This window comes from Manis pentadactyla, chromosome 4 (genome assembly GCF_030020395.1).
Source record: "Manis pentadactyla isolate mManPen7 chromosome 4, mManPen7.hap1, whole genome shotgun sequence".
In the NCBI taxonomy this organism is placed as follows: domain Eukaryota; kingdom Metazoa; phylum Chordata; class Mammalia; order Pholidota; family Manidae; genus Manis; species Manis pentadactyla.
The window spans coordinates 150,500,995-150,527,147 of NC_080022.1; the positions used below are offsets into that span (position 1 = coordinate 150,500,995).

The following is a 26,153-nucleotide window of genomic DNA, read 5'->3' on the forward strand; positions in this document are numbered from 1 at the left end:
AAGTACTAGCATATTGTCAGACCCATGAAGTCTTGTCAGGGAGGGTCTTTCAAACCCGTTTTTTTTTTCTTTTATACATTAGAGATTACTGCTTCAGTCAGTGTTAGTCATCTTTAATAACTCATAATCTGCACACATGCACACACATACACCACATACATTGATACACACAGAGTTGCAAGGTTTCATTATGCATAATGCTTCTGATCAGCCTGTATTTTACCACTGTCTTTGCCTAGTAATAAGACCTGTATAACAGAGGCCTGTTCTCAGAAAACATCAGGACTTGCATTCAGTTCTTCTGATGTCATGGTCAGTCACTGATAAAATCTGCATCTAAATAACACAAAAGCAACCAGAAAAGATGACTAGGCAACATTAATATATGCCTCCTACCAGGTATTCCAAGCCTGCCATCCACAGGCCACTCCTGGTGGAAAAGCTGGACTTGGCCTTGGGAAGAAGACAGCGAGCCCTAGGATTGCCCTGAATGCTAGCTTTCTCTGGTTTGATGGTAGCATTGCTCAAAATAATTCCATTATTGTACTGAGAAGAGGTCTTCTGTTAGAATAAATTATCAAAAGGAGGGGATCCCATTCCAAAAGAAAACCAGCTCCTAACAAAGCTTTTGGTCTAGTGTTTACAGGGTCACTTTCAGGTGAGGTAAGGAATTTACACAATGCACAAAGGAATCTGCAAACTTGCATACTTTCTTTGGTATATAGATTTATATCAGTGTAATTAATAATGCCTATGTATTGTGGAAGCATTCAGGGTAATTAATATGAATGGAGTATTTATTCATCATTGATGCCCAACTGAAGAAAAAGCAAAATTTTCTGAGTAGCTATGAGACACACCCTAAAGTAATGGCTTCCCTACTTCTCAAAACTTAAAAATCCATTCCCCCTTGTTACTGATACCTGATCACTTTAATACCCCTGTGGAACTAATAATTACTAAAATCACAGATTTTCTGTTCTTCATTTCAAGGGCTTTTGTGTTACTGTTTGATTTGTTTCCTGTACTTCAATCCCTAGATTTGTCATTGTTTTATTTCTCTTCATCTTTTTTCAGACCTAAAAATAACAATACAAACCTCCAAAGCATTATCTAAAACATTGCTGAAAAACAAAGTTATAAGCCCAGTACTAGTTAACATCTTTAGGGAAAATAACTGTTTTCTAAGACAAGGTAATGAGTGACATTAGTTGTACATTTCTGCAAACCTTTAATGTTTGACTTACTAGAAGACAACTGGATTCTTATATATGAATCTTATGTTCATTTTAATATATGTATATATGAATCATATTGTCTATCATTACCACATCCCAATCTGTGCTCCCCTAATTGTTTTCACATTTACACTTCTGGTTGTATAGTCCTGTTACCTGACAATATTACTGAGGTCAGGGTCCTTGTCTTATCTTTGGTTCCCCAAGATCTAGTATAGAATCCACTCTATAAATGATCGCTGAGTTGAAATAAACCTCCTTCACTATCTTTGGGACATAAATGAAGTAAAGTGTGCAAAAGTGCTTTGGATATGACATTGGGTATGTCAATGATTTCTTGGATATGATACCCTGTCCTCGTGAAGCTTAAATTCTAGCTGGGGAGACAGATAATAACTAGAAGATGAAATACAATACAACACGTTGTGGTAAGTACTCAGGAGGATGAGAAGTGCTAGCTAGAAAATAAAACTTAAGTAGGATAGTCAGGGAAAGGCTCACTGAGGTGACATGTGAGGAAAGATCTCACAAAGCCCATGCTAGGCTGAATGAACCACAGGTACAAAGGCCTTCAGGGCAGAACTTTTATCTTGCCACTGGAGAATTTTGAGCAAAGGAGTAATAAATACGACATTTTAAAATAATTTTTAAATTCTTGCATTTCCAGAATAAATCCTCTTTGTGCATTATATATTATTTTAGCACACTATTAAACTTGCTAGAATCGTTTTTAATTTATACTCATGAGATTAATTTCCAGTTTTCTTTCTTGAACTACCTTGTTCATTCTTATATAAAGGTTGTAATCTTGCAACAAGAATCATAGAATGAGTTGGTTGCTATTAGTTTTTTCTGTTGCATATACTAATTGTAACGTGTATAAGCATGCTTTTGTTTTTTGTAAGCTGTTACTTTTTAAAATTCTATACCAATTTCTGATAGAGCTACATCAAACTTTTCAACCATGACAAGGTAATCTTTTCCTTGCAATTGTCAGTGAGTACATTGGAAGATGCAGTTTTATCTTCTTAGATCATTTTTTACTGGTAATGTCCTTAAATATAATTTTGTCCAATAATAATGCTGTACAAACTTTTAGTTACTAGTTACCTGAATTTTCTCATTTTCAACATTTTCCAAAATTAGGTTTTAGCTGTCTTTTAAGCAGCTTAGAGATGGATTCATAAAAATCCAGTATGACTGTTAGAAAACAGCATAAAACCTAAATGTGATTTATTCCCACCAGGAGGTTTAAAACATTTTAACAGTAAGGTATTAACAAAGGGCCAAGTGGTGGAAGCTGCTCAGGCTGAGGGTGGGGGTGGGGGAATTGATAAGGGCCTGGCTATACCTGTTTGAGTTTTTTAAACCTACCAATAAAATTAAGACAAATGTAAAAGAAAGATATAAATGGCTTAGGCGACGTCCGGGAAAGAATGTGAATCTTGTGTACTCACCCAATGAGGAACCAAGGGAGGGACTCGCGCACTAGGAGATAAAATTATTGGCGCCAAACTCCCCAGGTGTGCCTGCCCACCAGACACCCGACCTTGCAAGGCCGACATTAAATCCTCGCTCCGCTGTTCTGTCTCCGTGTCCACTTACTGAATTTAGACCAGTGAGTGTGTTTCTCACAACGACAAACTAATTTTTTACAGAGGAGTTAAATCACTTCACATTTATTGTGACCACTTAGCTGGACTTACTTCCTCATATAGCGTTTTCTGTGTATTTGTTACCCTTTTTTATTTTCTTTTCTTGCCTTCTATTGAATTGATAATTTCTGTATTTCCCTTTATAGTTGTTTGGAACCTCTATGTCTTTTTTTCCCCAGTAGTTACTAGTTTTTAAAGGGCACACTTAACTCTACATTTTCTGCAGCTATGTTTGTCTTCCTCCTGGAAGACAAAGAGGATCTTAGCACATCATTGGACAAATCCTCTCTTGTTATTACAATTTAGAACAGCAGTTCTCAGAGTGTGTTTCCCAAGACCCTTTAAAGAATCTGCAAGGTTAAAGCTATTTTTATAGTATCCAGATGCTTTTTTTCCATTCTGATGGCATTTGCATTGATGACTCAAAAGCAGTGATGAGCAAAACAGCTGGTCCCTTTGCATGAACCAAGGCAGTGGTACCAAACTGTTACAACAGTCATTGTATTCATTGTTATGCTCTCACAGGAGGTGGCGGGTGGGGAGCCAGTTATGCTTAAAAACGTCCTTGATGAGGCAGTAAGAATTGTTAATTTTATTTTGACCCACGAATACATGCCTTTTTAAAATTCTGAGTGACGATGTGGGAAGCATGGTAAAGCACTTAAGCCACACGCAGTTATGATGGTTCATGGAAAAGCACTTGTGTGACTGATCTAAGCTTAATTGGCCACTTTTTTCTACAGCACAATATTTGTACTTGAAAGAACAACTGGCAGACAAACCACGGTTCTACAGACATGGGTATGTTTGACAGACATTTCCTAAAAAATGAAGTGAGCCTGTTATTTTAAGGAAAACAACTCAGTGTTTGTTTCAACAAAAAAAAATTTAAGCTTTCAAGCAAAAAGGTTATTAAAATACTTCCTTCTCAAATTACATATCTGTGTAAAGCTGAATTTTCTCCATGTATTTCAATTCAGAAATAAGTATTTATGTGATTCATATATACATATACTAAAATGATTCATGTACAAGAATTGTCTATTAAGCCAAACAATTTGCAGAAATGTAAAATAAATGTCACATATTTTTTGTCTTAAAAGTTATTTTTCCTAAAAATATTAACTTGTACTGGGTTTATAATTTGTAAACGAAATATTTTCAAATGTTAGTTTCAGTTTCTAATGTGGTAAATATTGATATAACCCACATAACAAGAGCTCTTTGGGCCTTCAGTAATTTTAAAAGGAGATCTGAGACCAACACATTTCAGGGCTGTTGGCTTAAATTTTTATTTCAGGCTTTTTTATCACACACACACATGTTGAGTCAATAGTTGGTTTAAATGTACTGACTTGTTAAATCAGTTTCTATGTTCAGATTATTTTTTTTAGCCACTACCTTTTCCATTACAGAAACTACTTTTGCTTCTTGACATCCTCACCTTCCCTTTGGATTCACTTTTCTTTTTGCAGAAGTGAATCTTTAAAAATTTTAAGTGAGGGTTTGTATTAAAGTCGTGTATTATCTTTTATTCTGCCTGGTCCTCAGGATGAACACCTCCTCTGAAAATTCTTGCATTTTGTTGAATCTAGTTTTTCAGTGGTTTTCTCAAATATTACTTATCTGCCATTCCCTCTACTCCATTTCTCTAGAAGTGTGGTCTCAACCAGGCACAATTTTTGCAGTATCTGGAGACTGGTGTGCTCCTCGCATATAGGAGAAAGCTGGCAGGGAGGCTGCTAACCATCCTATAATACACAAGGCAGAACCCCACAACAAAGAATTATTGGGCCCAAAACGTCAATAGTGTTGAGGCTCAGGAACACTGCTGTAGAACTCCCATTTCAATACATTTTGGAGTCTTTAAGTTTAAATTAATTCTCTAACACTTCATAATTCTTATCTATCCACTCTGCTACACTTCAGGAAAATTCTTTAGTATCTTCCAGTTCACTTACTATCTTTTCAACATGTCCATGTTAGAGTGTCTTATTTCAGTAATTACATTTTCCATATCCAAAATTCCTGTTAGGCTCTTTTTTAAGCATTTATTTTGTTGTTGCCTATTTTGCTTCAAAACTTATGCTCTTTTTAAATGGATGTTATTCTTTACCTCTTTGAGCATATATCATATTGTCCTATAAATTACTTTCAACTTGTGTAAATCATGTTGATCATCATCATCCATGATGATCATTTTTGGCTGTCCTAGAATTAAGTTTCTCAATAGCTTTGAAAGGTTTTACTTAAGGTTAAGGTTCTCTCTGCTTGTTTTTAAAATCTCTCCCTTTTCTTTTTCTTACCCCACTCTATCTGGAAGGCTACAGTTGTCTTCAATTGTTCCTCCAGAGCCTTCAATTAAGAACTAGGTCCTAAGTAGTGTTTTGAGCTTACTGTTCTGATACTACCTCACAGATCCAGTCATTAAGCCATTAAAAAAAACACAAAAAACCAAAAAGCAAAAAATGTTATTTTCTCATTCACTCTCACTGAGCCCAGTTTTTTTACAAAACAATAGTCGCAGGCAGTGAGTCAACAATTTTATCAGCCTGCTTTCACGATCTGACGTGCTTTCTTTCCAAGCCCTGGCTTCAATCACTGACTAGCTTGTCTACCTTGGTCACGGAGGCTCGCAAGGTCTGTTCTACGAACAGCCACCCAGGTTCTAGAGCCAAAGCCTGAGTCCCATGGTGAGCCTCACTCACCACTAAGGCTCTCTCTCCCATTTTAAACATCTCTCTCTTTTCTTTAACTATTTTATGTTACTGCTAGGTGTTTGAGGCAGAGGAATTGTGTTGAAGTATGCACTTCACTAACTCAATCGGAAGTCACACCTTATTTCCACATTTTAAAAAATGAATGTATTTTGTAATCAGAAAAAAATCAACCTTAAAATCTTTTTTTAAACATTTACTGTCTTTACTACCTTATTTACTGTAACAGGCAAATAAATATGGAGCTATGGATACAAAAAGAACGAACCAAATTCTGAAAGAGGGAACTGGAAAAGATTTCACATTTCAACTACCTGTTTGCCAGCATCCTAAAATGTTCTATGGATTCAGTGGAACCAAAAGGGGAGAGGTCAAATATTCAGTCACATCTAAAGGTCTTGTGAGAAATGATCAGTCATGCAGTATTTGTTAGGAAGGTCTCATGAAACAGCAGCTGGTCTGCAATGGGGACAGTCCAATGTGGAGGGGGTGGTGCACAAGTATCAACTTTAGTTTGCTTCAATATATGTCTGTTTGGTCTGGTCTGTCCTTTATCATACATGGAAACTGAGGCAGTTTAGTAGTTCATGAAAAATCATAAGACAGATCTGGCAGCAGATGGAGCAGCATCTTGAACTTGCTATCATGTATGCCAAGAAACAAAAGGGTCAGTTTGAAAGGTGGAAGATGGCAGAGAAGGTGGAAGTAAGACATGGGCTCAGATACTAAAATCACACTCAAGTCAGAATGAGTTCAACAGCTGAGGGCAAGGAGGATGTCAGTCCAGGGTCTTAGGTTTAGCTTGGCCTGTGGTTGAGACTGAGGGGCTCCAGCAGTGGAGATTAGGGACACAGGTCAGATAGGGAGTCATACATGTAAATCCTTACATTCAGAGCATTAGACCCTATCACCAATACAGATGAAGGCCCATGCAATCAAACTTTAGTGATATGCTCTAGTTTTATTTTTTAGTACTAAAAGTGGACATTCACAAACAGTAAATTAGAGAAACCAACTCCTCAAGGAAGCACCAATTTATACAGATATGAATATAAATTCAAGGCATTATTAATATATATTAATATGTTCATATTTCCTGTCAATATCCCTAAAATATTAGACTACATCCTAGACTCAAGATATAAACTATCTACTTTTTCAAAAAACAGCAAAAGAAATCTACTTTGGATCCAAACCTCTTGGTCAAGCAAAACTAAGAGATTTATCACTAAATTATAAAAATCCATGTATAATAATCTCAACTTTTAAATTTAAATAAACACTTCTTTCCAACTCCAAAGGATAAAATTTTCATGGGGTGGCCTCACAAAGGCTGTGTCTGGACCAGAAATGCCTAATATACATAATCCCAAGATCCTGGGTTCTGTCTGGTTAAGAACTATGGGCAAGGTATTAGGTAGTTAGGATGGCTGCCAGCAAGGTGAGTTATTACCTGGTAGGGTACCAGCAGCATCATATTAAATATTTACCCAGTTCTCTTATAAATCAATTATTAAGTATTTGGGGGAGATTACATACCTTAAGTACTAATTTTATTGTTCATTCATCAAATATCTATTGAGCCCATACTATGTACCCAAACACTTATCAAACACTAGATCTGGCTCTCAGAGCTTCATGAATTAAGAACAGTATTAACAAAAACACTTAAATTGCATGCTGTGTGCCAGATCTTGTGTTGTTTTACATTTAGTAGCTCACTTAATCCCATTTTAAAGATGAGAAAACTGACCTGGAGGATGAGTAACTTGCCCTTTCTGTTATCACCATACCTTCATATAACTACAATGTGACGCTGAGTTTACAACCCCAAACTGTTCGAGAACCTCAAATCCTAAGCACTATGCGTATTGCCTCTAGTAAGGGAGCCAAAACGTAAACATGTAATTATCATTAAGCTCAACTGTGAACAATAATTAAGGACATTCAGAAAGACAAATTTCTTCCAAGTGAATGACTAATGGCTTTGTGAAGCACGTGATATTTTTGTGTATGGATAGGATCTGGTTGTACAGAAAAATAACATGAAGGACAAGGAGTATTGGTGGCAGAAGGCACACTGCATTGGGAGCTGAAGATCAGCTGAAGATCAGGCTTAAGCTATAACGTATTTTGCTTTTATCCCACAATGTTACGTACTTACCCATGTTCATACATACCTCTACCTGGTTCATTTTAACTGCTGTATTTTTCTACATTTATCTATTCATATTTAAGTTATCATTCTTCTACTGATGAACATTTGGTTGTTTCCAATTTTTCAGTTACAAATAATACCACAGTAAGGTTTCTGTACCTACCTCTCCTTGTATGTCTGGTTTCTCTAAGATACGTATCTAGAAGTGGAAATGGGGTGTAAGGATATGTACATCTCCAACTTTACTGAACCTTGCCAAATTGCTCTCCAAAGTGCTCTTGAACTAGTTTACTGTACATGGCAACATCTGCTAAGAAGTCCAAAATATTAATTTGCCTTTTTCAGTAATAACAAATCTTCCAAATTTTAGATGGGTGCATAACCAACTATAATATATAATACCAGTTCTCATGATTTCTTGTAACTATCTGTGGCCATGTACGTAAGTTCTGACCAATGGCACAAGCAGAGGTAATTGATCCATTTGAGCCTTAAAACGACAAGATGGTCCCTCGCCTTTTTGTTGGTTGATAGATGGATATAATGGCAGTAGCTAGAGTAGCTATTGTGAACAAAGGTGCCTATTAAAGGTGACACATCAGCAAATTAAAAGGAATGTGTGTCACAAACACGTACCAGCCCTATGCTTGGGCTGTTACAAGAGAAAAACTTCACTTTGTTAAATGATATTATAGTTGGGTTTTGTTGCTAGCAAAAATACATCCCCGTTGGCAGTATGTATGTTGTTTCACATCTTTGCCAACATTTTTTAACATCAGACTTTAATTTTTGCCAATGCAATAAGTTTTTAAATGGTATTGCACTTTTGTTTTAATTTGCATTTCCTTTTTACTAGTGAAATTATCTTTTCATATATTGGCTATTCTAGACTTCTGTGAATTGCCGGTCGGTACCCTCTGCCCACTTTTTCATTTGGATTACATTTTTTCTCATCAATTAAATGCTTTAAATATTCTGGGTATTTATCTACATACATACATATATATATGTACACACACCCACTCTCTCTCTCTCTCTCCACGAATTTCTTCTTCCTGATCTGACTTGTTGTGGGCTACTTTTTTTCCTAAATGCCAAACAAAAAGGTTGATTTAACAGTACCTGTCACATGAGTGGAGCTTGGCAACATTATCCTCCATTCTAAATATGGAAACATCTATCAGAAAGCACTGAGGAGCTGCAAACTTCTGTAACACTGCATGATGAATTTTCCTTATAAAAGGTATACAACAGGAAAGAGGCATTCCAAAGGCTTACACTATTGTTGAAAAATTAGAGGAATAAAGGATATAACAAAAGCAGGCTAAACAAGAGACAGAGATTTAACTGTCCAAAGAAGAAAGTGAAAGGTGGAAAGAAGAGTATGAAAGGATGATGAAATCTTTAAAACACTAAGCCAGGAGGTGAGATTGTCTTTAGTTGATGAACAAGGAATAAAGATATGTTACAGAGGTAACAAATAGTGGAACAAAAGGAGTGATATAATTACATAAAGGGGGAAGGTATGGTGAGATGTAACAAGTGAGCTAACTCCTTGCCTAAGATAGTAGAAATCAATAGATGACAGTATTTATGTCAATCACAGAAGGATGTTAAGTATCTGAGGTGAAGCCAAGAGAAATATTAAAAGTAGTTCTTACTTGGGGTTGTGACTGGGGGTGGGCAACTATTGTTTTAAAATTTGATCCATATTGGATTTTTAAAAATATGTAATACTTTAAACAAAAATATACTTTCTAGAAAAGGTACAGTATGAACCTTTGTAGAAAATATTCACTGATATTTCTCAAGTTTTACTTGTGTAATCTCAATTGTCTTGGGGTACTGAATTGCCCAGAAATCCTTCTAGAAACTGAAATCCTGATGCTGAACACTAATTCCTGTACTTATTCCCTACAACCTTGTACAACTGTGTACAACTTTGTACAAATTTCCTGGGATAAGATTCTGTGCTCTTAGTAATTATGAACTACTAAGTTAAATTCTTTCCCTTTTTGTCTCACTATCTGCTGATTGAGAAAGAAGACTCAAGTATGTTTTGTCAATACCCTGACCCTGACAGTTATTCACAGCTTTTTTTGATTTGAGTATAACGTCATAGAAATGAACCTACTCAATATAACAAACACATATTGTCCACTACATGCCAGGCACTATGAACCAGAGGTAGAATAACCTCTTGCAAACACTATAGAGTAAGAAACTTAGTCACCCACTACAGCTATTTCCAAGATGTGTCTTCTCCCACCCAAAATATTCACTGATAATTCTGAAGTTTTACTTGTGTAATCTCAATTGTCTTGGGGTACTGCATTGCCCAGAAATCTTTCTAGAAACTGAAATCCTGATGCTAAACACCAATTCCTGTACTTATTCCCTACAATCTGCAGCTGGATCATAGTAGCTGATTCCTGGTTTAATTGCACCAGTCTTGTTCCCCCCAGCATCATGCTCCCTTATGCTGACAGATTATTTGTCTCTTGTCCATTATCAAATCTTCTTTCTGAGACTATCAGGTTTCCTGCTATGGAAAACCACTAGATAAATTCCCGCGAACATCAGCATCCATCCGAGAAATCCACACTGGGCCACAGTCCTGTGATCCACAGAACTGTCCTATAGTTAGTATGTTTCACCCATACCGGTTTTAACAGCTACCTTTTTACCAAATTTGAAGATTTCTAGCTTTTCTGTAATATTTGTCAACCTTCACTGAACATTAGACAACATGAACCTTGCTTAAAAAAAGTCCTGAGTTAACTACACTCCAATTGGCTTATTTCACCCATTTCTTATTACCTGATTTTTACAGGTATTTCAGTTTGCAATCCCTAGTCTAGCCTACTTCTATTCTAAAACTAGAGCTTATCTTTCACTATGTAGGAATTGAGAACTTTTTCTGGCAAATTTCCCATAGGAAAAGTTTTTCAAAAAATCCTTCTAATCTTCCGTAGAAAACACAAATTACATTGTTTTTCAGGACCAAGAGACCTTTGCTGTTGGAAAGGGCTATTTTTAGCCAACCAATAAGTACTTTCTAAAGATTCTGTTCAAAAGATCAGGATGACTAGTCAGATTTAAATTGCACAACGTTCAAATAAAGGCACACATCTATCTCAACCTCTAGTCTGTTTTGATGCAATCAATGAACACAGTATTGGCTAATCAGTTGAATTCAGCAATTAAGTGTGTGCCTCTCTTTAAGTACCATGAAGAAGTATGCTAGGTTTTAGAAGTGCAATGAAGACACACTACTTTCAAGGTTACACTCTAGTACAAACTGGCAACATTGTGGTTTTAAGTACCTGATGCAATGATAGCACATATGAAGGTCATTATGAAGGCTCAAGGACTTGTAAGAGAAACAATCTCTAAACTAAAATTTGGTAAATGTGAGGAAGCAGAAGTTAATGAAGTCAAAGAGGTAAGGACAGGAGAGAGGGAAGTGAGAGCTTGAGTACCAAGGGGGAATAGCAAGAAATAAAGATAAGCAGGGGTCAGATTATGAACGGTCTTCTGAGTCAAATAGAGAAGTAAAACCTGTGTGTCACTCTTGACTTCTACCCCTTATGCCACTTGCAAATCATTCAAGTTTCAACTTGAGGGAAAAGAGGAGTCATTTATAACCATGAGAAACAGGAAAAGAAGCTGAAGAAACATCAGAAGGAATAATCTAGAAATCACTAAGAGGCAGGAGTTGCTCTACGGAGGCAGTATCAAGAAAATTAGAAGACAAGACTGGGAGAAAGTATTTGCAAAAGACCTGATAAAAGGACTCTGAATATCCAAAATCTACAAAGGACTCTTAAAACTCAACAATAAGTAAACAACCCAAGGAAAAAATGGGCCAAAGACCTTAACAGACACCTTACCAAAGATTTATATATACATATAAGATGCTCTACATTGTTATCAGGGAAATGCAATGTAAAAGAAGATTACCACTATGTATCCAGTAGAATGGCCCAAATCTGGAACACTGATTATCAAATGCAGGGAAGGATGTGGAGCAAGAGGAACAAGAGGAACTCTCATATACTGCTGGTGAGAATGCAAAATGGTACAACCACTTTGGAAGACAGTTTGGCAGTTTTTAATAAAACTAAACAGATCGTACCATACAATTCACCAACTGCATTTCTTTTTTACCCAACAGTTGAAAACATATTCATACAAAAACCTGCATGCTAATGTTTACATCAGCTTTATTCATAATTGCCAAAACCTGGAAGCAACCAAGGTATGTCAGTAGGTAAGTGGATAAACTGTGGTACATCCAATGGAACAGTATTCAGCACTTAAAAGAAAGGAGCTGTCAAGCCATGGAAGAATCTTAAAATGCGTATTACTAAGTGAAATCAACTGATCTGAGGCAGCTAAATAACGTACGATTTCAACTATATGACATTTTGGAAAAGGCAAAATTATGGAGATAGTAAGACAACCAGTGGTCACCAGGGGTGGGAGTTGGGGAATTGAGCAGAGCAGGGACGATTTGGAGGGCGGTGAAAATACTCTGTGAGTGGATATACATCTTTGTACTTTTAGCCAAACCCACAGAATGTATAACACGAAGAGTGAACCTATGGATTTAGGGTAACTTTATCAGTGTAAACTATGGATTCAGGGTGGCTTTATCAGTGTAGATTTATCCTTGATTTAAAAAAAGTACCATCCTGGTGAAGGATTTTGACAGTTGGAGAGGTTATGCTTGTGTGGGAGCAAAGGGCCTATGAGAAACCCTTCTATCTGTATTTCCCTATTGTTGTAAACTTAAAACTGCTAAAAAAAAAAAAGTCTTAAACAAAAGGAGTTGGTAGGATTCCAGAGCATAGTAGATATTAGCCATAAAGAATGCATACCTAGCCCAAGGCAACATAAGGTGTTAAGTGCAGGTTATTTTATACATACAGCATCTAAAAATTAAGGGCCTTAGCTTTTACTATCTCATGAATTAGGAGTCACCTGACAAGGGTATACTGTGGTGGCCAGAGGTGGTGGAAGCACAAGGAGACGCAACTTGTAAGGCTGTGTGACTGCCTTCAGTAGCACTACTACAATCAATAATCCTCAAAGAATATCAGTAAAAAAACTGAGCACCTACTATGTAAATAATTTACCAAAGATTTCAATTAAGGGCAACCACAAGGAATCAGATTACAGCAGCAGGGTCAAAGAGGTCATGAGGCCAAATGGAGCAAATTTATAAATAATGGCTTGCTTTGTTTTAGGTAATGGGCAGCTTGCTGAAACCACCTTTCAAACTCCAGGTACAAATAATCTGAAAGAATGAATAGCATGCTCCAGACAACTACTAGAAACTACTTTTATGGAGAACCAGATTTCAGGAAGGTTCTATGAATTCAGATAAGGTAGTTCAGTTATATGAAATGAGACAATGTGGGGATAACAGATTGAGGGAGGGGAGCAATGTCTTACAATTAGGGAAAATGGCATAAACACTGAAGCATTTACAGGAAGGTGACCACGGAAAATAAAGGTTTAAGGTATCAAAGGCTTCCAAACATCCTAAGCTAGTGCTGATGAACAGAAGGGGATTTTAGTTTTAACGACCAAATCAATAGCAGTCAGGACCAATAATGAATCTCATTATTCCACACCAGGCCAACAGAGATGAGGAAATGGTTGCAGCCCGTGGGGATCCAGTAGATTTTTGAGTGCTTCTGACAGTCCAAACCCACAGCTCCAGTGTAACTTTGATGCCAAAATCAAAGAGAGTCTAATTCCTAGAGGAAATGTATATACCTAATGTGGTGTTCAAGGACCTTTATGTGTTAGCTTCAAATTATCTTGTCCCATTCCCTAAACTTTAACATGTCTCTATACTCTTGCATTTTCTAGCCTTCAACACTTTTTTCAATTTGTCCAAATCCTAACAATCCTTCAGAACCTAGTTCAAACCTTTCCCCTGACAAAATTACCCTCCAAACTTGACTTTCACTCAAGGTATTTTCACTTGGTTCTTTTTATCATTTATCCTTCTTTGACTTGGAGGAAAACTTTACCTCTCAATGTCTTACTAAATCCTCAAAAACATTTCCTAAAGTGAGTCTTGCAAACCAGGTGTGGACTAAACCATGTGAAAAAAAATCAACTGTCAAACCTTTTTGTCTTTCTGTGCTTCTTAGAGAGGGTAGGCATCACCCAATTTTTCTAATCATCTAGTCGCAGTAATTCAAAACACCAGTTATTCTCAAGTTGTTTTGGGCCAGGTTCTTGCCTTTAGTCTCTACACTATCCATCAATCCCCCAACCCTGACACAATTTAGAATCAACCTTTAAAAATCATATAAATATATTATTCACCAGCTTGAAGTTCTTTAATGACTTCCATTAGAATAAAATTCAAACCATGGTCCAGAGTGTAATTTGGTTCATCTACCTTTCCAGTCACAAACGTCCCCTTCCCAATCTACCGCTCATATTTCATTTTTTCTTCCAAGATGTTATGCTTTCCCATCTCAATTTCTGCACCTACTATTCCTTCTGCCTGGAATACTGTTACCCAACAAAAGTGTTTGCGAGAGCTGGCTTCTTAAATCCTCAATACCAAGGTCCCTTTTCAGATGCACTCCCTATGTATCTGCACACAGGATAGCATCCACACACATAATAGGCTTTTGCTTGTCTACTTGCTAGTGAATTCACATGCATTTACTAAATAACATTTTTAGGTTTTTATTAAACCACCTGCCCTAACCTGCCTCCTACCATTTTCACTGGCCTGACAAGGTTCAGTTCTTCTACATGTAGTAACTTTTTCTCAAAATCCTAGGAAATTTATTACCAGCATTTCAGAGAAGTAACTTGATCAAGGTCATACAGCTAGTATGTGATGGAGGATTTGATTGCTGGTTCCATCTACTATCTCAATTAACCCTTTTATCACAGACTCCATACCCACAGTCTAAACATCTTCATTTAGCCCTTACTTCCTCCCAATAGTCATTATATTTTAACAAAATTTACTGTCTTTCATTTCCCAAGGCACATCAAAAACTAGTCAGAACAGATGATGCATATAAAATGGTTCTGAATATAACTTAATAAAAGGGGCTCAGACAAGTATCTTAAATAAATGAAAAATTTTATTCATCTTTGTAAATAACAGGCACTCAAATGTTTGTTATCAGCCATAATCTTGAGACAAGAAGAGGTTTGCTTTTAATAATGCAGAAGCAAAAACCTTCCAAATTTTAGATGAAAACACACAGACTGAATAATTGCTTCAAATATAGAAATAAAGCACCATTTTTCAAATGGTAGTTTTGGCTTCTTAAAACCTAGCAAATACCCCACAACCACCTGAGGGAAGCAAAAAAACAACAGTGCCTTTTTTGAGTTCTCGTCTATTATGGCTACACATGTTAAGAACATCTCTTCCTCTTAATCCCTATCAGTAGACTAAAATTCACAATAAACATGGTCATCCATGTCATTTTTCTTCTGCACAGGCTTCAAGTGATACATGAAAGTGATGAATGCACTAGTATTATTTAAGAAAATTTTAAAATAACCCCACAAAATGCAAGTATTATTTACTAGAGTTTTAATATTGGTAAATCTTTCAATATTTAATTACAACCTTTAGTGAGTTCATTTACTTACATTAAAATTATGCTACTCGTCAAAAGTTTCGTGTTTGGCTAGACCATTTCATCATACAAATGGACTAGCCATTTATCTTCCCTTGTTTTGTTCAGGGCTACCTTACCATCGAATCCCTTGTATGACTTGCTCTTCACTTCCCTTCTTGCCAGTACAATGTTGGTAGTGAAGCCTGAAGAATGGAGGCAAAGGCCCCTCTTCCCTACAACTCTTTGAGATATTTTTATCACTTCACAAAATAATGCTACTCTAGTTTGGAAAGAAATAGACATATTACTCAGAAATAAATCACCTTCCCTGGTGAAGCAATTAAATCTTTTCATTTTAACCTCCATTTACCACCTTAATACAACATCCCAGGGAAGAGGGAGATTACAAACCTCATTACCTTTCTTAATTTAAAAAGCACTGCCTCCATGAAAAGCAAGTACTGGCTTAACATTTTACTCTTATACACAAGGACTCTTATAATATTCCAGGAAAAGCACAAACATTCCCCCCCTCCCCATTTATTAGCTGCCTATTGTTAGTTTTAGCTGAAGCTGAAAAACCAAAGGCTTATTAGCAAACTCAAAGTCATCACTGGGTCTTAAAATAGGGACATTTAAATAATTCTTCTTGGAACAGATACAGCCACTTATTTCTACCCTGAAAAAAGCTCAAAATGTAAAATTAGTATTTAACACATCATATGAAATAAAAAGGAAACAAACCAGACAAAGAGTAAGGTACATTTCAATTTAATCATGGTGCACACAAATTTGTAAAATTCCTAGACACACATACATTTAAGTCGCAGATTTAAGAATTCTTGTTCGTGTTCAAATATTAATTAAATTATGGAAACGTTGCCTATTTATTCTCATCAATATTACATGCATTTAAAGTTACATACTTACCAAATTTTCAATGTCTGCTTATCCTTGCTAGGAAAGGACAGAGTTCCTTAGAAATTTACTTCACTTTAAATCATAAATTGAGGGTCCATACTTTGTTTAGTGCTTATCTAGAAGAATACATCACCATTATCACATACTCAGATATCAATTTTCAGATTTCTTTCAGAAGACTCACTGTTCATACTGAAAAGCATTAAGAGTTGACTGTTCGCTTCTGGTTTACAAAGATTACAGCAGGAAATACAATGTGCAAACATACGTAGCATATACTGACATTAGCTAGGATGTGGCTAAAAACTAAAGAAAATCCATGTTATACTGAGGGAAGGTATTAAACAGGGTATAATGTAATTATAAAGATACTCAAAGGCAAATTTTCACTGGTATACACAGTCCCAGAAATCAGTATATAAAACCCAAGTTTTTCATGCAAGCTTAGAGTGATTTACAAGTACACTTGAAATTCTCTAGCCTCCAAGAGAATCCTGTAACCATTAGTGTGCATGACCATTTCAGGCAATCCTTCCTTCAACCCTACCTTCAGCTTAACTGCTCACTCTAACAGCTTCAACAAGGACAGAAATTTTGGTACTTAAATTTTAAACTTGTACAGTGTGGGAACTAAAAGCACTGAGAAAAACTTTTATCAACTAAAATGTTTAGATTAATTTTTAAAAATGCTGGCTAGTTCTGAGTAAAAACATTTTTTCCACCTCACCAATAGGAAACAATTTATGTGTTCAAAGTTTTTATAGTCTGTTAAGTGAAGGTCAGAAAAAAATGAACCTGGATTATGAAGAAAATGTCAGGAGGTAGAATAATCACCTTCTTAATATTTGTTTCAGGCACTATCTAAAGAAGCAGAAATTCACATTTTCTTCTTTAAACAAAGTGTCCCAAATTTCACATATATTTGAAGGGAAAAAGTTTGATTTATATATAAAGTAGAAAATAGTACTCACCAGAAAGGCAGCTTTAAAGAGATGGTTTAAGGAAAACCATTTCCACTGTATCTACACCATTTCTTATACAGATTAAACTGTGAAAGGCAATGAAACTTAAGCCTTCAGGCAATTTTATATTAAAAAAAAAAGTGCCTATAATATATATTTTCAGTTGATAAATCATTGACTTAAAAAAAATTTAACTGAACACATGACTTTCACTTAAAATAACATTAAAATTATGTTTTCAGTGGCTGATCACCATCCAGTTTAACAGGAGTACAAGATCAGATCATTTTATGGACAGACTGTCTCAAATTAGACCTCTTATACTTAAGGTTTGAATAGGAGGAAGCCATGTACCCTAGTCAATGCTAAAGACTGGAAGGATGGTTTCAGGCTTGTACAGTCTAAATAAACTATATGCTTTGCTCTTTTCTCCTTGATTTACATTTTTATCTACTTAAAAGCACAATAGTAAGGTTAATCTCTCAAAGATGGTTCAAGACAACAATGAATTTTGGTAGCACCAATAAAAACAATAAAAACTTTTAACATATTTTTTACAACCCCTTACCTACCCACTGCCCCTCAAAAGGAAAGCACGAAGAATCTGTCTAGACTCCTTGATGGGTGGTCAGCTTTCATTTGAATATTAAGAAAGTAAGACTTGTTATTTGAGTGCACAGTAAATGAACCCATGGTGGTGGTGCACCAACAAAATAAGGTATAGTTTACAAAAAAGATGAACAAGTACTTATTTACAGCAAACTACTAAAATCATTTAAGAACGAAAGATTAATATAAAAAAACATTTTCTAGCTTATGATTACACACCACTTATCATTGCTACAGGTGAGGAAACCTGATATTCTTAGGTTGATGCATACTGTAAAAAGTTGAAAGGTAAATATGAGTACTACCACAGGAGTGGCTTAAATAAAAGACCCTAAAATACTAAGCCCTGCACTCTGTATCATGTGTCAAAACGAGCATATAGCAAATTGAAACTTTCACTTTTCCTTTTATGTACAACACATCTACGTACGTTCAACCACGAGATAATAAAGGAGCAATATTACGCCTTTATTACAACTGAGGTTTAACAAACCTAGAGCTACTTTGGCCCACGTATTGAGTGTCTGAGAGTGTCCGATGGATCTATTATTAGTTATACTCACATTTAAGCAACTGCACAGCTTTCTTCCTTGTGTGGGTTATATGGATATGTTTCAAAAAAATAGGAACATCAGGTACTTACAGATTAAACTAACCTGTACTGGCAGGGCTGTGGGATTTTTCTTCTCTACCAGTAAGTAGCAAATGCTGAAATCTGCTGCTAGTTAACAAAAACACAAATTGTATTAAACTGAGGAGTTCAATCCATAGTTTAAAGTCAATGTGCATTAAATTTCCTCAGAGCCTGACATTAATACATTTAAAAAATGTCCCTAAGTCTTACAAGTTACCTTACATTGGCTATTAAATTTAGAGTGACCTTATGAGAATGAATCAATAACACTGTGTATCTCCTGGACACACCTTAATTTTAGTAAACTATGTATTGTGTGTTATTACATGGACATTCTGGTTACTCTAAAAAAGGTTGGGCACGTATCTAGGAAAAAAATCTCTTCAACATAGTCATTTTAAAACTTAAGTATATATAGACACAACCCATAGAGGAAGCAATTTTTGGTAATTTTTAATTTTCTTTTTGAAAACTTGATTTTATTTTCTTGTATTAGATATTTGATTTAAAAAACACGGGCTAAAAAATAAATTATATTGCTTCTCCTGAAAGTACACTAACAAGCTAACAGTTAAAGGGGTAAGCTTTGCTAAATAACACATGCCCTATGTTTTGTAACTCAAACTTACAGGAACTTTAATACTTCCCTTGGTTCACTTGGGTAGCTAGGCAACCTTGTTTTATTACTAGACACTGGGAAACGATGCAGCAATGTTTATTTTCATCTCTGACTGATTGAACCATTTATGAATAAAACGTTATACAGCATTGTAAGAAATGATTTACTGACACCTTAATAGAGAGAGAGGGAATGTTACTACCCTTTACTACATTTAAGGTTCATAAGTCTAACAACACTATATAATGGTCTCTCCCAAATAATCACTATGGTCTGTATAGTAACACTGGGGAAACATCATTCTTCATTTTTATCCAAGTTGGGCATCAATGAATGTCACTGCCAGTTCCTCAAATTTAACCAAAGGTGAAGGCATACAGATTCTTTAACTATAGTAATACAACAAAAACAAAACCCAAGGCACAGTAAAAGAATGCCAAAGGGCTTGGAGAATTCCAATAAAAGACTCCCCTTTTTACAAAGATAACATTATACAAACCCCTGACCAAATACACAGCACATTACTGAAGCTGTGCTCTATCACCACCTTATACAGCAGCATTTAGAACTAATGGGTGGGGTCCAAATAATCACCTGTTAAATTAGTTTATTCAATCAAAATTAAACATAAACACAATCACTCTTAATATAGATGAGTATGTCTCCTAAAGAACCTAACCATGAATGAGTGATGGGTTATGTAATATGGTGTTCAATTTGCTTCAAATAGAAATAGTTCAAATTAGCTTCAGTGATGATCTCCTTTTCTCTAATTTCTGCCTTAATATGACTTCTATATCCTGCTTGGTAAAATAAAGATATTTTTCCCTGAGAATATATGAGATTAGCTGAATAGATGCTTTAAGAGTGATGATTCAAATATTTCAAACTAAATTCACTGTCAAGCTCTTCCCAGGATTGGGAGGAAAACAAAAAGGTCTTCCTTTTATAGCCAAATTATTATGAAAGAGTGTATAGAACCCAGAACAGGAAATACAAGCTTATAAAAAGCAATTTTCCTTCTGAGCTGTACTGAATAACTGTTATTTTTAAGAAAATGCTATCTTCAAACTTATTTCCCAACAAAAATGCCAAATAAGACCATGAAAACACTTGGAAAAGTAAGAAATACTTTGAAGGAGCTCAAACTGAAGTCCTGCTTTCTCCATTAATATGAATTAAATCCATAATAGGGGATGCCCAAGAGTAAAGATATTAAAATACAGTTCTGGAAATTCAAATCACAAAATTGTGAATACCCACTATGTGCACGACACTATATACAATACCATTAAAGTAAATGATTCTTATTTTGCCAAGAAATATCACACAGAAAAGTTAGATGATTTCTATGCTATGAAAACAAAAGGTTATTTATTAAAATGATTCAGGTGACAGAAAACAAAATACTGAGAATGAAGGGTAAAAAAAAAGGATTAATCTTCACTGATATTCAAGTCATGAGATGGCAAGCAGAAGTGTTAACTGGGGGGTTTACTTACAACAATCTGCATTCTAGTCTTATAACTGAATCCCTCCTTTTTTAGAAGACTTTTTCATAAAAGTTACAGTAAGAAAAAAAACAGTTTTTGTTTTGGAGTAACATACAAAAGTTATTCAATATTAAGTAGGTGAATACTATATTTTTAAAGATATAACTAATTTATACAAAATTTTTAGGGCACATGGTTTTTTGCATCCCTTAAACAATACAAACATCAGTTTACTCAAAATTTTAATCTCGGTAAAGTTACTTCAACATTTCCTTTCATTTACCAACTTTTACCAACGGATATAGAAGATATGTGAAAGTTTTTTAATTCTCAAAATTATATTTGTCTGAGTCACACAGATAGCAAAGAAATTACACCTTAGTTAGGTAAGACCTTCAACAAATTATGCCACTCTTAAAAATCCTTCCCACTCCCAGTACTCAAGTATATCAGAGCCCATTTCAATGATAATTATTTATCACTATTAGAATGAGGACAAGTGGCTTCATTCTTGAAATAATTCAGTATATTGGGGAATGCTAGGTGAAAAAAGAAACATCTCCCACTAAGGAGACTTAAACAGTGCAATTACTGAGATTAAAAAATATTTCAATGGAATATTTGTTGCGACAAAATTATTTTTGCAAACATTAGAATGTTTTCCCATGATTCAGTGAAGAAAAAGTGTATGTTCTACTTACAAAGGTGAAAATAAGAAATTCAGTTAATGCACATTTTTTCTTTATGCTTCCAAGATTTAAAACCACATAGCAACACAATCCTGGGTTCACTAAAGATTGTATTATATGGTAATTGTTACTGTTCAGAGGAAAATGTTATCTGGTTAGAACAGTGGCTTAAACACAGCGATGAACAAAACGAATTCAGGTTTGTTTTGGCCTTTCTTCCAGTTTCCTCTTGACTCCCTACAACATACACACATAAACACAACTTTTCTCACCAAATAAAAGCAAATCTTACTTGAAAACAAATGTGGATACTTTTTGTGTGTGCATATTGCATAAATTACTCAATTTTAAATACTGAACCTGAAAATAAACCTCAAAATGTTCAAAAATCACAGTTCAATAAACTAACTACCACATGATACAATTCCAGTCTGGCTACCTGAAAATTAGTAATCTATCCATACTGACAGGTGTGTAATACCCAAACTTCTATTATACATGTGTAGGGTATACCAAACACCACACACACCACCTTCCCATCCCACTCTTCACAGGGCTCTACATTAACATTTGCTCTAATGTGGTGAACTTGAAAATACTAGCACAAGCCTTTGCAGATGACCTTTCAACCTTAATGTTCAATGTGTAACTTTGGGATTAAGAATGCAAACTTCAGTATCCAGTGGCATTTCCAATATTTAAACTTATCCTTGAGGTTAAATTTAATAGTTTGAGGAAAAAACAACCAGTAAGATTTTCCTGAAAGTAAAAGTGGAAAATTTGAATGAAACATTCCATGCCTCCAAATCAAGAATGTCAAATTTTATCAATTTACTCAAGTTCAATATAGCAATACCAGCTTTACTGAGGCTGTTAAATATTATCTACACAGAGTAAATTACATGAAGTTATAGATATCAAATACTATGTTTATTGTAACACCACAAACATGAATATTAATATAGAGCCTTCTCTGCCAAAAGAGTATAAAAATCCTAAGTTTAATTAAATTTAGGGGCCTTCACCAAACTTGCTGCAAGTTTGGGGACATAAATATCCAACAGCCATAAAGCTGTGAAAGCCCCTGTAAGGAATAAAATAAATCCCACTTGCCTCAGACTGAACAGGGCAACACTGAGACTCAGCCTCAGCCTGTCCTATGGCAGGGCTATAGGAAGAAGAAAATTTTAATTTTAGAAAAACATTACCCAATTAATTTAAAAGACATGCAATAAAAAAAAAATCCCAATGATCAAGCAAGCAAAGGAAAAGAGAGCAGCTCTTCTTAAAAAAACTATTGTCCACTATAAATCCATTCTGAGCTCTTGTTTTTGTTGGGGATCTCCCCCCATAAGTTTAATTAAGCTGAGTTTAAGTTCATTATATAACTTGATCAATGGAATAGGAGTATACAAGGAGTATTTTCCTCATTCCTAGTGGCAAATGTGAGAGATCACTAAAATATTGTTTTCAAATTAAGTAATTCCAGCAGCCACTCAAAAGTTGATCCTCACCTGATCTTGTTACTGTCATATAGTAGTAAAATCTATACAATAGAAACTAGTGCCAGACAAAATGTTTAGATCTTTTTCCTATTTTTAAAAAAAGGTGATACAAGACTAGATGAAAGGAGAGCCAAAGCTGGCAGCCCATTAATCTTACTACTTCCTGAATTATGGTGGCAATCGCAATGCCTACCTGAATATATCAAATTCTAAAAATTATCTTCTATGAGGACAGATGAAGTTTAGTTTACCTCAACTCCCATCTATTATTTAAGGAAGCATAAGTCAGAGTTAATTTTTCAACGTAATTTGTTTCACTCATGATTTAACAGTACTATATGGACCCCAGAAGCAGTTAGATTAAAGGTATTTTCTAGAAGCTTAAGTATGCTCTGATGCATGCATAAATTACACTTAAGTATACTGAATGTGCACCACCAGTCATATAACTATAAAACACACAGGAGATGGCATCCTAAATTTAGGTGCCATGTGTTAACACTTTGAATTAATTTTTAATTAGAATTCTATCACTAATTTAAAAGTAGTAATATTTTCTCCCTTTTGACCTCAGAAAGCAAATCTTAATAAAAAATACTTGTTTTCTTTGCATTAAAGGCAAATAAAGCTTTGTATAACATTTAAAACATTACTAACCCATTTTTAGATTGTTGATAAGCCTGTATATGAAATGCTTAAGAGACATTTGGTTTGGGATAACGGTTCCTATTTAATCATTCTAAACTTAATCATTCCATTTTCACCTTAAAGATTTTTAACAAAGGTTTTCCTTTGGCAGTGTGGTAAAAGTGTTGCCAAATATAAGTGTGTATTAATTTCAGAACTATTTAGGTAGGCAAGCATGTGGTGCAGTATGGGGTAGGGTGCTTGGCTGCTGGCTGAAGGAAGATATGCATTATTGGTGACACATGGTGTTGCCTTTTCAAACTATGTAGTATTTCGAACCTTAATGGTACAACACAGGAGCTATAAAACATTTCACTGGAGCAAAATATAGTTAAAATAGCTTTGTAGTACCTGCAATATTTTGTTTAAATGAATGATTTTTACTTGTTGTCACCTACATATAAGCTCTTCTATGATTAAAACATGATTTTACAGTATTTTCCTACAATGTTAAAGACTGTTCTTCTAAATGAAACTTTGTATTTCATGTCTTCTATCTACACCTTGACATAAAGGTTATAAAGAAAGGTTGCCATTTTCTCAGAAGTCTTAACTTCATATTGAGGAAAACTCAACTTGAGTTCATTATATTCTTATACTTTGTACAGGTCATTCAATATTTCAGTAATCACAAAAATACCCTGCAAATGTAAAGATAGAAAAAATGGATCCCTAAAAAAGGTTAATAAGAGCTATTATTATGAGACTTGTAACACAAGATACTGATCAATAGCAGTTATCTCCACAGCAAAGTTCTAATAACTTAACATTCCGATTTCCAAGAATGAAAAAGTTAACAATAAAGCCCTTTATAATAACAGAGGGCAGCCACCCCATCAAAGGATATAATCTTCCAGAAACAAAATTAAAAATTTCAAATCCACTACACTTAAAACATATACCAATCCATTAACAGCATAAAAAGCTACTACTGCATGCACCTAAGCCTCTAGAAGTATACACCTGAAAAGCTTCTGAGGTCCATGCAGTACTGCAGTCTCAAAAATAACCAGAAGGAAATCAATGGGTCTGGCACTAGGCTCAAACAGCAGCAGCAGGAAAGAGGTAATGTAAGGTTTATTTTTAAAGTATCTATGACATCTAACATGTACTGACACTACAGGAGTGGAAAGGTGACAAAATATAAAATTTCATACCCATTATGTAATGACTCATATGTATCTAGGTTTTTCTTTCAACCGAAGCACTAGCAGTTCTATATATGCCGTTCAGTCTAAAACATGCAGCTTAAGAACAATCTTCCATTGAAAGACAGAATCCAATGATATATCAAAACTGTACTGGTAACTATGAATTTTATTACGTGGACATCTACTGTGGCAAGCATCTATACAAACCTTTCAGGCAGTGGTCCACAGCTGGGTTATGAATAAAAAGGCATAATTTTTTCTCTCATTTTATTACAATGAAGTTTAACAGTACAGAAAAGTCACATGACCTTGGTGGGCCAGATTTCTTAAACCCTGCAACATGAGGAATTCTAAATACATTAAATATTGTTATACATTCAGAGTTCCAATGTACAGGTACTTGGAAACAGTTACAGCCCTCACCAAGCTAGGTTGGGGACATGGAGTCCAACAGCATCTGAAATGCTGTGAAGGCATAACTTTACAAATAGCAATGTAAGCTTACAGAACTTGCCTTTAATTAAGGTGGTATGTTCATGTAATTCCAGCGCCTTCACAATATAACGAACCAAATTTACTATACTTCACTTCTAAAAACCTAGATGAAACATGAAAAAGAAGCCATACAGTATAAATTGCAACTTCAGGAAAAGTTCCTGCTTTATTATTCCAAATAAATTTCCCATGTAAAATAAATGTCCAATAGTTCCTGGTATGTGGGAAGATAATGTTTGTTAAAGTCACAATGAAGCCTTATTGACGGAAGCTTGGCTATATAAACAGCACAAGTTGAGAAAAGGTTTAATCTCCAAACCTATTAGACTGGATGAAGTAAGATCAGTAACGGCCACCTTGCGACATTACAGGAGGTCTCATTCCCATTGGAGGTCGAGGAGGCCCACCTTGGTATGGGGGCACCATTGGCGGTCCCTGCCCATATGGTGGCATAGCACCAGGAAGGTAACCTGGCATGGCTTGATGATGACCACCATACTGACCTAAAAAAAAAAAAACATAAACACAAAAAATAGACTGGGTTGGTCTGTGCATTGTACTTTTAAATGCAATGTATTTTCAGATAAATTTGTTTTATGTGTATACTTAGAAAATCCATTAAATAAATAAGCATAAATAGAGGAATACCATGAGGTGGCATTGGGGGTCTCATTCCTTGTTGCTGTGGGATGCCTGGCTGTGGTGGCATCATACCTCCCATTGGTCCAACTGGTGGATTACCAATGGGAGCCTGTCCTGGTCGAGGAAGATTACGTTGGTATTTAGGTAACTGTGCCCTTCTCTCTTCCTAGGAATAAAAATAAATACAATGATAAACACCTTAATGCAGAGATATTCATTAGGCATAAAAGTCAAACATGTAAAATCTTACAGAGTAAGAGTAATTTTCAAAAAAAATGTACCCTTCTCAACAGATCACTTTTGCTCCACAAAAGTCCAACTATGTAAAATCTTGATGCCTTAAGAAAACCTCATTTTAT

The 26,153-nt window shown here is 35.3% G+C and overlaps 1 protein-coding gene across 32 annotated transcripts in view; it reads right to left on the minus strand.

Annotated features, from left to right (window-relative positions):
* The window catches only part of ZNF207 (zinc finger protein 207), a 65,231-nt gene that overhangs the window by 10,411 nt on the left and 28,667 nt on the right, over window positions 1-26,153 (minus strand). For 8 of the 32 annotated variants that reach the window (XM_057501180.1, XM_036879025.2, XM_036879029.2 and 5 more), the window contains 2 exons: window positions 25,801-25,960; window positions 24,567-25,655 (listed from right to left, as the gene is read on the minus strand). In XM_057501180.1, the coding sequence (XP_057357163.1) occupies window positions 25,495-25,655; window positions 25,801-25,960 (321 nt within the window). In that variant the 3' untranslated portion in view covers window positions 24,567-25,494. Of the gene's footprint in view, window positions 1-16,142; window positions 22,483-24,566; window positions 25,656-25,800; window positions 25,961-26,153 lie in introns of those variants that run through there. The other 24 variants (XR_008997268.1, XR_008997267.1, XR_008997270.1 and 21 more) reach the window with 23 other exon arrangements.